At 44.1% G+C, this 14,367-nt stretch overlaps 1 protein-coding gene across 1 annotated transcript in view; it reads right to left on the bottom strand.

The window, feature by feature from the left end:
* Nucleotides 1–14,076, bottom strand: part of Lmcd1 (LIM and cysteine rich domains 1) — a 59,740-nt gene extending 45,664 nt beyond the window's left edge. The window contains exon 1 of the mRNA XM_026383014.2: nt 13,877–14,076. Coding sequence (XP_026238799.1) covers nt 13,877–13,918 — 42 coding nt within the window. The 5' untranslated portion in view covers nt 13,919–14,076. The remainder of the gene's footprint in view (nt 1–13,876) is intronic.
* Between the last annotated feature and the right edge of the window lie 291 nt (nt 14,077–14,367).

Below are 14,367 nucleotides of genomic sequence, written 5' to 3'. Positions count from 1 at the left end.
TGCATGAAAGGTGGTTTGAAAACTGCCAGGTGCCATAGAAACCAGGGAGAATCAAAAACAAGATGTTTTCAAAATCCTGCATTTCTCCTTCGTGGATTTTTATACTCCTGTGTACCACCTTGTAATTACTTACTTATGATTTTCCAGTATGCAGATTACTTTATAAAATACAAATTACAAATGTATTTCTTGAAAAGTAACCTTACCCTTAAAGTGCATTAAAAAGTAGAAGGTAGCTGCACAAAAATACAGGAAGTGATGAGAGCACATAGTCCTAACAACTAGAGTACCAGGAAGGTTACAGGAAGTAATGAAATGACATCATTAAATTCTATGTGGATCCAGCTGCCTTGGAGAAGCCCCGAGCTTGCTCACCCCTCTTTACTGTGAATTTGGGCAAATATTTAAAGGCATCATAAATATCACACAGACACTTTCTCCTTAATATAATCAGAAGGAAGGAAGACCAAAAAGTTGGAAATGTCCTGCCTGATGCGGTTCAGTGTTTTGAATGCACATCTGAGTATTGACTAAATTCCACTCGTGGCCAAATTCTTAACATAAACTTCTAGAACACTGGACATGGGTTAGGTACAGAGGGAAGAGCTTTGGATTAAATTTACTATACTTTATTCCTGTTCATCAATGACTAATTTTATCATGGTGGCAATTTATTTAATCCCTCTGAATCTCAGTCTACTCACCTATAAAATGGGATTATTATAAAGTTGAGGGGAAAATGACATAGCCCAATTCCTGGCACATGGCCCCTACATGATAAGAGCCATTAACAGGCCTCCTGCAAGAACAAGGCTTCTATTTGACACCTTCATGTAGAGGACAGGTAAGAGGGAAGTTTCTGGTATTTGGGCCTTGAGGAATAGAAAATGATGAATAAAATACTAAGAACACCCGGGGCCATTTCTCTACAAGCAAAGTAAAGAGGGCAATAAAAGTGATTCATTGGATCATTTAGCTCTTTAAAATATTTTCAAATATCAACCACCACAGGCATTTCACCCTGCAAAACTTTGACTAGACTTATGCAATCCTTTAAAAGAAGGTTCTTGGTTAACATGGTGTCAGAGACTTGGCTAAAATTATAAAGCACCAAGAGGTGTTGATATTCAGCATTTATTTTTTTTTTAAAGAATGCCAACTTTAAATCTTCAGGATAAGAAGAAATACGACGGCCCAGGGGCTTCTCAGAATTTCTTGCACTTCAAAGAGCACGGACTTGGCAAAGCTTCCCCCACTTTCCTGAGTTTGGTCAACGTGGCTGAGGAGAGGCAAAACTCTTAAAAATTCATGCAGATGGAACTTTTCCACTGGCCCTATTTTGGTATAAATATTCATCGAGGACTAGAAACTTAAAAGTAGATATCAGTCTGAGCTAGGAGTGGTTTGGACTCTACTGCAGCCAGTATTTGGTCCTCTCCCTGGCTCCTGTCTCTCACCGGGGCCAAGTCTTCTGAGACATGGGTGCTGTTGTCCTGTGATCCCAGCCAGCTGCCTCCCCAGCTCATGGAAACCACTGGAGTTTGTTCTTTAGAGACTTCCAGCCAGAAAGAGAGGGCCCCAAGTTTCGGAGGAATCTCCAGCGCCTTGTTTGAATAGGGGAAACAAATCAAGGGTTGGCTCATCCACCACCCTATAGCCAGCCCCTTGGTAGACAGGTTTGAAGGAGGTTCATAAAACCTGGGTTGGCTCATCCGCCACCCTATAGCCAGCCCCTTGGTAGACAGGTTTGAAGGAGGTTCATAAAACCTGGGGCGGGTAGAGCCAAAAAATTCAGGGTCTGTTTTGGCAGGAGGCCCTCCTCCACCCCTCTCACTTTCATTTCCTTTTCATCTTAAGATCCCTCCTAAATCCTACCAGGGAGGCTCCCTCCTATTTCTTCACCCAGTTGCTGTCTCTGGCCCTGGTCCACCAATCACGGGGCTTGAGAGAAAGCGACATGCATGGGGGGCCCACTGAGTGGCACTAAAAGAGGTTAATGGTCTACCCTACTCCATTCCTCATCTGCTTTGTATCCTCCATGCTCCTCTCCTCTTTCAGTCCTCTCGGGGAGGGAGGAAGGGAGAAGGAAGCTCTTCTTACTCCTCCCATATTTTTCCTTCTCTTTTCTTTCTGGTGACATTTCTGAGGGTCAGGTTTCCAGGGAGTGTACAAAGGGGACTAAGGCATGGTTTCCATCCCTCAAGGAACTTCCCCCGTGGAAAATTCCAGTCTAAACAGGGTATTAAGGTCCAGGAGGTCAGCAGGCATTACAGTAGTTGTGGATGGTCGGGACCATTCAGAAAATTAAATGTTTGTGGAGCAGAAGAGTCCCAGTGTGCTGGAGTTCAGAGCTGAGAATGTGGTCTGAGTTGGTGGCCTCATGGAGGAGAGCGCCGAGGGGCTGGATGGAAATTGGGCCCAGGGAGGAGGAGATTTTCTCAGCATGTGTGTGGGCAAGGAATCATATATTCAGGGAATGAGTGGAGATCATTTTGGGGGAAGAAGAACATTGAAGGGAAATGCATGGCTAAGAACAGATTCACTGTATAGAACATTAATGCCCATGGAGAGATTTGGAAGAGTCTTAGTGGGACAGAGTCTCTTTGGGACAAAGTTCTCCCTTTAAGTGATAACAACCATGGAGCTGCAGGAGGAGCTCTGCCCTCAACCCTTCTGACCCACCTCCTGCGCTGCTATATACACAGACGTATGTGTGTGTGTGTGTGTTTAGATTTACACATCTATATATAGCTATGTAGATATATAGAGACATGTATACATATGACCATATGTATTTTTCTTTCCTACTGATTATCAAATATTGCCTTTTGTATTGTATAGCCAGACCTCAAAGTAAAAATCACAAAACAGTAAAAATTCACAAGTCTTACATAGGCACTTGATTACCTGTAGATTCCATGGGACCACCACACAACTAAAACTAAAAAACACCTCCTGTGCTCCAGAAGGTTCCCTTGTGCCCCTCTCTTGTCAATAACCTCCTCTTTTTATAAAGGTGACCGCTATTCTGACTGGTGAGTTTTGCCTGATTTGAACATCATGTAAAAGAAATTACAGGGTGTCATGGCCTTGTGTCTGGCTTCTTGTGTCCAGTACAGATTGCCTGTATTATTGAATCTGTCAGATGTTTAGAAATGACTTATTAGTATTTTGTTATATAAATATAAAACATTTTGTTTACTTATTCTCTTGCTGATGGTGATTTGAATAGTTGGGAGCTACTTTGGGTACTGGGGATTGAACCCAGGGTGCTTTACCACTGAGCTACATCTCTAACCCCTTTAATTTTTTAGAAAAATTTTTTTTTTTTAAAGAGAGAGAGAGGGGGGGACAGAGAGAGAGAGAATTTTAACATTTATTTATTTTTTCCTTAGTTCTCGGCGGACACAACATCTTTGTTGGTATGTGGTGCTGAGGATCGAACCCGGGCCGCACGCATGCCAGGCGAGCGCGCTACCGCTTGAGCCACATCCCCAGCCCTAGAAAATTTTGAGACAGGGTCTTGCTAAGTTGCTAAGAATGCCAGTAAGCTGCTGAGGCTGGCTTCAAACTTGCGATCCTACAGCCTCAGCCTGTGAGCCACTTGGTCTGGCAGGAAAAAGTCTGAAATAAGGACTCTATGAAAGAGGTGCTTTAATGCAAGATTCTGTCCACCAAGTTCCCATATTTCTGAAGGCTGGTTTTCGTCCTCACAGTGCATCTAGACTCCTACTTGAGATTTCTGTTCCCCTAATTGTTTTAAGTGACACTGAATTTTCAAGGTGAAGCTGGGGCGCATACCTCCCCTATTGTACTAGAGGGTGCTTTCTTGTCACATGCATAGCATGCATATCACAGAGGACCTATTTCCTTCTTTTCAAATATTTTGCACATGATCAGTTTTCTCTCTCTCTCTTTTTTTTTTCTAGATCTTTTCATAAAAATTCAAGTGAGTTTCCTGGAACTCCGTTGCTGCACTTGGGAGACTCTCAAGTCAAATGCCACAAGAAGTTTTCTGCAGGCCCTGTGGCAGGCCCTGTTGTCCAACCACCCCAAAGGGCTTTTGTTGAGGAAAAAGAATAAGTTCTCAGATAAGAAAATAAAAGATATATGTCTGTGAATGGATGGATACCCTGGAATGTATCTCCGTGGTCTAAGAGAAACGATACTCGTAAGTTAGACGTCAGCTATGATGGAGAATATGAGTGTTGGATTTGGAAGGCACCAGACTGGACTGTGACCTGATCCTCGTTCGTCTTTCAACACGGGGCTCAAATATCGCCTCCTTTGGAGGCCTTCCCCGACCTCCCCAGGTAAGATTAACTACTTCCTCTTCTGCTGTTTCTCAGTCCTACTTTCAAACCTCTAGATACTAATAATTCGACAAGGCTCCTCTGATTTAGGGATTCCTATACTTTTATTTCTCTATTTCCCAAATGAAAATATAATAATTGTATAATACACATTTAAACAAACCAGATTCTTAAAGTTGGCTAAATCAGGTAAGTAAGAAAATCTCATCAAAATAATGTTTGGGATTTTTTTGGACCGGAAATTGAATCACGGGCACTTTACCACTGGGCTACATCTGCAGCCCATTTTATTTTTAATTTTCACAGACAGGATTTCTTTTTTTTGAGAGTTTTAATATTTATTTTTTAGTTTTTGGCGGACACAACATCTTTGTATCTTTGTATGTGGTGCTGAGGATCGAACCCAGGCCGCACGCATGACAGGCGAGCGTGCTACCGCTTGAGCCATATCCCCAGCCCAACACAGACAGGATTTCACCAAATTACCCAGGCCAGCCTCAAACTTGTGATCTTCCTGCCTCAACCTCCTAAGTAGCTGGGATTACAGGGGTGCACCACCACATCAGTTTATTAGCTCTCTTAATGGTAATGATAATTATGTGTAACACACAGTCACAGAATGACCAATTCTGTGCTAAGAACTTAACAGGTTAATGAGTATAGTGGTGTGTAGGCCCATTTTATTGAAGAAACTGAGGCTCAGGGCGAATATAACTTGTTCAGTGGGAACAAGGGGCAGAACTAGGATCTGAACCAGTTTTCTACGCCAAGAGCCTCAGATCTCAATCCATCATAAATATATATATATATATATATATATATATATATATATATATGTTTATATATACATATGTGTATATATATATACACACACATATGGGCATGTATAAACATAAATACATATGAATTTTTGTGTATATGTATAATACCGTTAAAGCTTTATCTTAATGGGGATCTTAATGTTTTGGGGGGCTCTTTTGGCTGACTGGATACGAAGTATCTCTTCTCAGAACAATGTTTTAAATGCACAAAATACAGTTATAAAGGAAACCAATGCTACTGAAGTAATATCCCCATATAAAAGCATCCTGTGATTTAGTAACATATGTGCCTTTGTGAAGTTAATTATCAAGATTCAGCTGTGGACCTGATTACTGTCACTTCTGAGCAGGGGAAGGGAGAGTGTAAACGGCAGGTCAAGGACCCATCTCATTTGGATAATAGGACATGCAAATACCTGATTTCATGGGTGTCAAAGGCACAGGGGCTGATAAACTTCTAGGCTTCTTGCCTTGATGCATAATAGGAAAAAAATGCCAATTTCAATTTGAGGTTATTGATATAAAGATGAATTTTTTTCCCCTCTCATTTGAGTTCCCTGACACACTGAATTCTACTCACAGATTCCTGGTTAAAAACCTCTCGTGTGTCAACTAACAAGATTTCCAAAAATGTCCCTCCTATTCTTCCTCTAAAAGAAGGAGCCCCAAATGCTGACCCCTCCTGCATCAGAGGAGACTGCTGGCCACAGAGCCAGGGGTGGGGTGGGGAACCCAGGCGTGCGCTGATAGGTGGGCTGGCTGTCCTCCAGGATGAGACGACACTGGGATCCACTTTCCCTTCCACCCCTTTCAGCCAGCAGATCACTTGGGTCAGTCACCTGGGTGGTCAGCCTCATGAATCAGTACCTAGAAACGCCACTTAGTCATACAGCCCAAATAGATACTCTCTTCTTAAGGGCAAGTTTCTTAAGGGGGAATCAGGCAGCCAGGAGACCTTTCCCCCCACCCTATGCTTTTGCCCCTTGGTGTCCTAATATCAACACCATGAAGAAAAGAAAATAGAGCCCAGGGTGTTGGGCTGTCTCTGAGGACACATGCTGAGAGTGGACAGCTGGTCTACGTGTGTGTGTGTGTGTGTGTGTGTGTGTGTGTGTGTGTGTGTGAGAGAGAGAGAGAGAGAGAGAGAGAGAGAGAGAGAGAGAGAGAGAGAACTGGAAGGGCTACTGGGTTACCAGAGACACCTGAGAGCCACCAGGAGTCCCCTGGCCTCAGGCGTCCTATTGCTTAATGCCCTGGACGTGTGAGTGCTGGGCCGTGGCAAGGTCAAGGAACACACAGAATCATTTTGTCATGATTTGGCCTTCCTCCTGCCGAATGTTAAATGAATTCCACCAGATTCACATTTACATGGCAGAGTCCAAAGCTTTCTTATATTCTGTCTTATATGGCTAGCATATAGTAGATGCTAAATAAGTATTTGCTGCTTGAAGAAACAGAGGACTATTACCGTACCTTATAAGGAAGACATCTGAGGGTAAACGCCTATGTAAGATCACAGAGCTGGGGTCACAGACTGATCCAGGACAAGGTGAAGGCTGCTTTTGACAGGGGAGCAGCAAGACACCCCAGGGGGAACTGTCATGATTCTGCATAATGATGTAGTCTGAGTGTATTTCTGGCTAAGGTCAAGCGAAGTTACAGAGAGAAATTCCTGCAGTTGGATAGCTCAGAAACCACATGTGATGTATATAAACCAAATTTTGTCTTCCAATATCCCAGCCCTTAATGACCTAGGAGATTTTTGCTTTGTGATGATGAGAGGGGGTACCAAAAAGAGCAGGGAGAGGTATACACTGAGTACTTACTGTGCATATAGGCACTTAACCTGCTTTTATCTCATCAAACCTTCTTTGAAATGCAGAGGTATTGTTAGTTTTTGTTCTCAAGTAAGGAACCAGGGGTCCAGGGAGGATTACAAACCTGGCAAAGACTGTAAAACTGGCAAATGGCAATACTGGCAGATAGATCTAGATCTATATGCTTGCAAATGTTGTGTGAATATTTTGCTCCTTAAAATGGCCTCTGAGGGCTGGAGCTGCAGCTCAGTGGTAGAGCTGCTTACCTACCTAGCACATGTGTGGCACTGGGTGTGATACTCAGCACAAGGAAGGAAGGAAAGAAGGGAGGGAGGGAGGGAGGGAGGGAGGGAGGGAGGGAGGGAGGAATTGTGTCCATCTACAATTAGAAAAAGAAAGAATTATAAAGAAAAAAATATGGCCTCCAAATCTTGTGGTCAAATCTCAGGTCCCAGCCGAAATGTTCACATGAACTTCTGAAGTTTGAGGACATGAGGTTGACACAAAATTGGGACACTCTGGGTTTGGAGGTGACAGAGAAGATACCTTTTTCTCCTTCATTCAGAAAAGTTGCAGTTGAGTTGAAGTGTCCTGGTCCTGGGACCACTTAGGTTTGTCAGTGTAAATTTCAGACATAGCATTTGATTATTAGCATCTACTCAGCTCTTTTATACAATGATTCATGTGCATTTTTCTCTAAAGATGAATTTTTAAAAGGATCCAATATTTTCAAAGAAGAGAAGGAAGGGAAAAAAAAAATCAATCCATAAACAAATCATGTAGATTTGAAACAGCCGCTGGGGGCCTGGAAACTGTTCCCTCTTTGTCCTACAAAAGAGTAACTTGCCAAATGGAGACTTTGGTTTCTTCCCCTTTAGCAATTTTATTTCCTTTTAAAATATGTCCTAGTGGGGGCCTGGGCTATGGCTTGCTCATCTGATCACATGTTATCTGGTGGACTATGAGTCAGGCTAACCAGGCAAGTGGAAATTGATCAGCATTCCAAGGCAAAGCCTGTTCCCCATGCTAGAGCTTCCTAGAATCTCTGGGCATAGGAGCTCTAGGATATTTTTTTCTTTTCAGTATAAGGATAACAAATGCAATTCCTTAAAAGGTCCCTCTACCAGCCTCTTGCCTAGAAGTTATATGAACCTTCTGGAAAAGCAGGAGAAATCTAGAAAGTCTTTATTCAATACCTGAGAAATGGCTTTGACTTGGTAGGGGTGACAGTGTACCTCTGGTGGTGACCAAGAAATATCAGAGGGGACAGGTGCCTGGTAACATTTGGATAATGCTGGGCAGCTCCCCTTAGGCAGTCAGTGAGTTTAGTAAGTTGGGAGAACATGCCCGGTGTGTGAAGTTCATGGTAGTAATCGCTGTCCTTCTCCATAAGATGTCTGTTTCTGATGAATAAGTCTTAGGCCAGTTTGACTTCTTAACCTGTCATCATGTAGACTTAGGCCAGTCATTTTAAACTTAGTCTTAATTTACTCGTGTGTAAAAACAATACTAATGTTTGTTTTGCACAGCATCTAAATGAGATAATGTATGAGAATATGTCGGACAACCTGAGTTCTCAAAAGATGTCTGTCCTGCCTCTCTTTTGCTTTTCCCTAAACTTGGCTGTCTTCACAGAGAACAGATAAGTTTATCAGGAGACAGGAATCCAAACAGTTGATCAAAGTAAGAACAAACACATTCTTTCTGAGTAGAAAAAAAAATATGAAAGGCTTCACTTTACATCCAAACAAGCAGATAAGAGTCAAGGAGTTGATTCGGGAGTTTCACAAAGCTTAGCAATTGCATTTTCATTTCTGTTTTTGGAAAAAAAAAATAATTCTGCATCAAATACTTGGACACTAAATATATGTTTTGGCCACTCAAAGAGTCTTAGTGCCCATGTGAGTCCCAACTTCCTGTCTAACTCTTTCTATAAAAGTTTCATAGAAACCTGGAGCTTCTGTGGACTCATGCTGTTGATAGGTGGGACTCCAAGAAGGGTTCACAACACCACACATCTTCTGTATCTATGAAGTTCAGGAAATGCCCTGGTCTTGAGGGAGCCCCCTAGAAGTGGCTGGTGGCCCTGCCTCTGTGAGGTGCTAGCAGTTGCCAGACATGTTTCTTGCTAATATCAACTGAAAGGTGAGGGGGCAATATTTACAAAGGAGGGCGCTTCAAGAGTGATAGCTGTCTCTTCCTCTGGGGTGTCCTAAAAATGTCTCTGCGATTCTGCTTTCAGTACAAGGGACTTGTTATGTGGGATATGGCTGTTGTGAAAGGAGGGTCAGGGTGCTGCCGGCAGAAGCAATCTTGGTTTTCACCCAAGTTCTGCCGCTTCCTAGGAATTGTGTGTGCATAGGCACCCGGTGAGTAAATGCCTGGATATTATAATGACTCATCCCCCCCCCACCCACACACACCAGGAATCTATTCTTGAAATAAATATTTCATTGGTGTTGGATGAATGGTGGAGGATAAGGACTCCTGAGGTCTGCTATACATCATGGCAAATTTCCACTTGATTACCCTCAAATAATTTTGAAAGCTTGGGTTGGAAAGAAAGGATGATCCTCCCTCCCAAAGTCAAAGTGAATAATACCTCTTGGGGAGTCCACTCTTTCCTCACTTCCAATTACCTGATAGTTTCCTCACCCGAAGTGCCCAGAGTAAGGGTGGCAAAGAAAGATGCACACAAGTGCCACTGTGGCAGCAATCCCTTCCTGTCCCCCACCTTTGCTGGATGCAGCCTATTCTCCTTCCTCTGTATCACCTTCAGTCAGTGAATGTGAAGAGAAGATTAAATTAGAGTATCCTTAGAGGCCACCACCATCCTTCCCTGCTTTCTGCCTGCATGAATGCCCGCAAGCCCTGTGCTAGTCTTTTGGCTTTGGAGCTGAGATAGCTCACGTTAAAACCCGGAGTGACCTGTGATCCAATCTTTCCCTGCCTTCCACCACCACCAGGGGCAGATGGACTGGTGAGAGTCAACCATCAGCCCCTGAACTTACCTATTCAGACACACCTGCAGGCTAGGACGAGAATCTGCACTTTACAAAGTAATGGATTCAATATCTGTTTTTTTGGAGATGCTTTAAGACAAACTTGGATAATTCCCTCCACTTCCCTTCCCTTCCCTCTTTCTTCCTTTCTTTGAAATAAGGCTGTCTTTGAGGCTGAGTTGCTTATACACCTATGGGCTTGTCTCCAATGTGTTGGCTATTAAGATCTCTAAGTGACAGCTTAATATGTTTTTAAGAGTGAGGGAGCCAACAGCAATGCTTGGGGAGCTGTGTTTACGTTGGACAGGCTTCCCTGGGCCACGTGCCAGCAGTTTTGCACACTGCAGGAACTGGAGGTGAAGGCAGGAAGGGCTGGGAACAGAGGGGAGAACTAACCCAGAGGGCAGGAAAGCCAGGAGGGATATGACGTGAACAAGTGTAAAAAGAGAGGCCCAGTTGAACCTGGCAGTGCACTCAGAGATCCAAAGGCCTGACCACATCTTGACTGTGCTTGTGCCCAAGGACTGGCTCCACAGATTAGGTTTTCACCCCTCAACACAATGCTCAAGGAGCATTAAAGTGACAGGTCTTCTTTGTCCTCTTACCGTCCAGATTCCCACAATGGCCCCTTGACGTCAGGGGATTCTTGCAGAACCTATTAAGCTTCAGTATGCCTTCCCAGCAACTCCCAAGCAGGAGTTTGACCTCTCTAGTCTCAGTTTCCTTATCTAAAAGGTGAAAGGGAACTCCAGGTCCTCCTCCAGGCTGCATAGTGACATGCCCATGCCTGGCAGGATCCCTGTTCAGAAGGAGACTTCATGTTTGTGAGCAGATTTTGCCTCTGTTGGTTGAGAATGAAGGCGAGCTCATTGGTCATCATCCTGGCTTATCAAGGCTGAAAAACTGGCTTGGGTTCAGCTGAATGAAAGTTGGTTGCTCTTCAGATAGGCAGTCATAAATAGAAGTGCATCATCCATTCATTAAAAAACCCTCTCTCAACATCTATGTACTCACTGAATATGTCATCTCTGCCAAGAATAATGATGGGTCATTTTAATTGAGTGCTCATGTGCTGAATTTTTATGTACATCATCTTCTTTAATTTTCACAATCACTTTGGGAAGCAGATGCTGGTGCCATCTCCTCAATTTTCAAATGAGGTGAGGACACAAACTCAGAAGTTAATAAGCGTGCCCATAGTGAATAGCTAGTGTATGTTAGAGCAGGGATTTGAACCCAGATCTGAGATGGGAGAGGGCACTAGTGACCACTTTACTTAACAAACAGTAGAAGTACAAATCCATAATTATGGTTGGTTCCACCAAAAGTAATGGCATTTGGCCTTCAAGGCTCTCTGTTACCAGGGAATGTTGGCAATTTTACTAGGTTCAGCCAACTCTCTGTGCTAGGGAAGCTTCTCTTTCCTGGTACAAAAGCAGATGACAGCTTAAGAGCCATCAGTGGAGCATTTGGCTCAGTGTGGATGAGACACTCAGAAACTGCCACCCAGCTCATGAATGTTTGTGATCCCCACTGAGTCCCACAGCCTGTCTGGGATTTAGTCAGATGATCTCTAAGGCTACTCCAGTTTTGGATTTTTTGTTTCTCTCTTGAAGACCTTTTTATGACTTTCCAGCTGCTGGGGATTCCTACCCCTCCCAGTCCTTTGGGGTAGGACAGCAGAGACAGTGTGTGTGCCATTTTAAGCCATTTCTCATTTTGTAAATAGGTCCCTTGCAGCTTGAAGAGTCTATGGAATTGTTTCAAAATGTCTAAGTGTGATTATGCATCCTGAAGCCAAATGTTGTAACCACCCCCCACCGTTGCAGATTTACAAAGTAAATATGCAATAAAACTCTCTTCAGTGTGCTGTTGATATGACATAGTACTTAGTCACTGCTTTGCAGTTCAGTAAGGCGAGCTACTCCCCGGCTCCCTTCCCAGCCCTCCACTTTTTGGGTTGAACACATTGGATAATCTACAAAGTGGATCTTCCCCCCAGATTGTTGAAATCCCATGAGGTAAAAAATATCTACCCTTTCATCTCTATGCGCCACATTCTTTCTTTAAGCCTGTAATTGGATCTAAATGGAAAATAAACCCTTCGCAGACCAGGGAAATTGGCACTAGAGGGTGACAAGAAGAAGAGCATATTCCACCTTTAATTCAGATAATCACACTCTTCTATGCAAAGGAAAATAAAAACAAGACTTCCTCCAAGAGAAGAGAGGTTTCCACAGATTTCATCCGTACTTCATATGCCCACGAGATGATTGTTAAAATAGCCAGGAATCATTTTACTTTCCAGAGGACAATGAAACTGTCACCTTAGACAGTTTAGCCTTGGACTTTTTGGAGAAGCATGTTCAAACATATATACTACAATATACAAGTTTAAAAAAATGCATGTAATGTCACATGTAAAAACATGGGGGGGGCAGATACTGTCAGTGGTTCACTCCGTTCACTTCATTTCTTTAAGTTCTACTGTGTGTGGTGTGGAGTGCTGGGTTGGGGGAGAGATCATCAAGAAAGGTCTGCCCTCGAGGGCTTCAGAAAAATGTACAGACATGAGCGCAAAGCACACGTAACTCTCTAATAGGTAGAAATTGATAGGTATCTTCCAAAGGCCTAAAGTGTTATGGCAGTCCCTTAGAAGGAGAGATGACTTGATTCTGCAAATAGTCCGAGAAATGCAACGCGGGGCATGGTACATTCCAGAGAGATGCCCAGATTAAATGTGACTTGGCATACACATTCACAAGGATTCACTGGCCTCTGAGGAGGTCTGCGGCAGGTCATCTATAGAAGGGCACAATTCTAAGTTGATAAATGTTGTGCCTCTAAGGAAATGACTGTCATTTTGATTCTGATATTTTTTTTTCCCCTTATTCTACCTCACAATTAATGGCAGATATCTAAGGAGGACTTTGTCCTGAAAGACTGAATTCTCTGAAATCAGAATTTAATAATTACTGCTTTGTGTAATTATTACACAAAATGTTACCATTTGCTGTTTTATGGCTGTTTTGAGGGAGGTGGGGGTCTCTCAAACCTACTTTAGAGACAGGAAAACAGGCTCAGAAAAGTAAGTTGGTCAACACTGTGTGTAGCCTAAAAAATGCCCGGCCAGGGTTTGAATACCTAAGTCTGTGGCCTGATGGAGCCAACTCTCTGTGGCCCTGACCCTCAGTTCCTCCATCTCTCAAGCCTAGCTCGACTCTCTTCCTTTACTGTTCACGACTTTTTAGCCTCTCTCCCAAGTGCTTTCAGGTGAGCAACCAGAGGGTTTTGGAGCTACAGGGCACAGCTGCACGTTCTTCCTGCAGTAATTTACCCTTGACCTTCTGGGCTGCCAGCCAGCCATTCTAGAAAGGGGAACGGGCAGACCCTGGGGACAGAAACTAGTTCCCTTGTGCTAGAAATGCCGCCACTGCCAAAGCACCAACTGAAGAAATTGTGTGTGTGTGTGTGTGTGTGTGTGTGTGTGTGTGTGTGTGTACAAAATTGGTGGAAATCCACAAACACTAGGATAGCAGCAAAAGGGGAGTCTTCTCCTGAAAATATATCACACGCCCCCAATTCTCACGTTAACCATTCCAGAGGTGTCCAGGACCTGGGAAGCTAGGACTTCCCCCTCCACAAACCAGAGGAAAAAACGCCCTACAAGTTTTACCTTGATTCAGTCTTAATTAGCATCATCAAAGATCAAACACACTTTGCAAATACTTTTCATAACAATGGCTTAAAGAGTGGATTTGGGGGTGTGCGCCTGTTAGCTCACACAAGTATTCCCAACTATTTTTGTTTTCTGTTAAAGTCTTGGAATTTTACGAAGTTTTTTCTCTTTACATCTCTGCTCACTGATGGGAAGGGGAAGCAGGAAAAATAATCTGGGAAGCTACAGACAGATCTCTGCTCACCTTTTGCAAGCGTGGGCTGAGGTTCTTCGCCACTTTTGCCATCTTCGTCTGGGATGGAGAGGCAGCGCCTGGCTTCTCAGGCAGAGGCGCAAGGGCGCGCGGCAGCGACAGCGGGTGGCTGAATGGCCAGGTTCGCTGGCCCAGGTGGGGGGAGCTCTGGGCTCCGCTGGGCCCGGCCGCGCGGCTTTAATTGGAGAGCGGGACTCCCTCTAAAACCTCTCCAGCCAATCCACGTGGCCACTCACGCTGGGCCAGCCAATCCCAGCGCGAGGCTGCTCCCCTCCCTTTGGGTGGCCTCTGCCGGGAGGTTGCCAGCGGAGCCGAGCTCGGTCCTGACGTCAGTGCGGCCGCGGGCCCCTGTCTGCCCCGGGCGGCTCACATCTGTCCCCGCTGGGGCAGCAGGAATCCGTCCCCACGCCCTTCTCCTTTAAAGGACAATGAGCAGAGGGTGGGGCTGGCGACAGGCTGGGCGACCCATTCAGGTCAAAAGG

Source organism: Urocitellus parryii, chromosome 16, assembly GCF_045843805.1.
Source record: "Urocitellus parryii isolate mUroPar1 chromosome 16, mUroPar1.hap1, whole genome shotgun sequence".
Lineage (NCBI taxonomy): Eukaryota > Metazoa > Chordata > Mammalia > Rodentia > Sciuridae > Urocitellus > Urocitellus parryii.
Note: the sequence above shows the minus strand (reverse complement) of the source record. Positions and strands in the feature narration are given on the sequence as shown.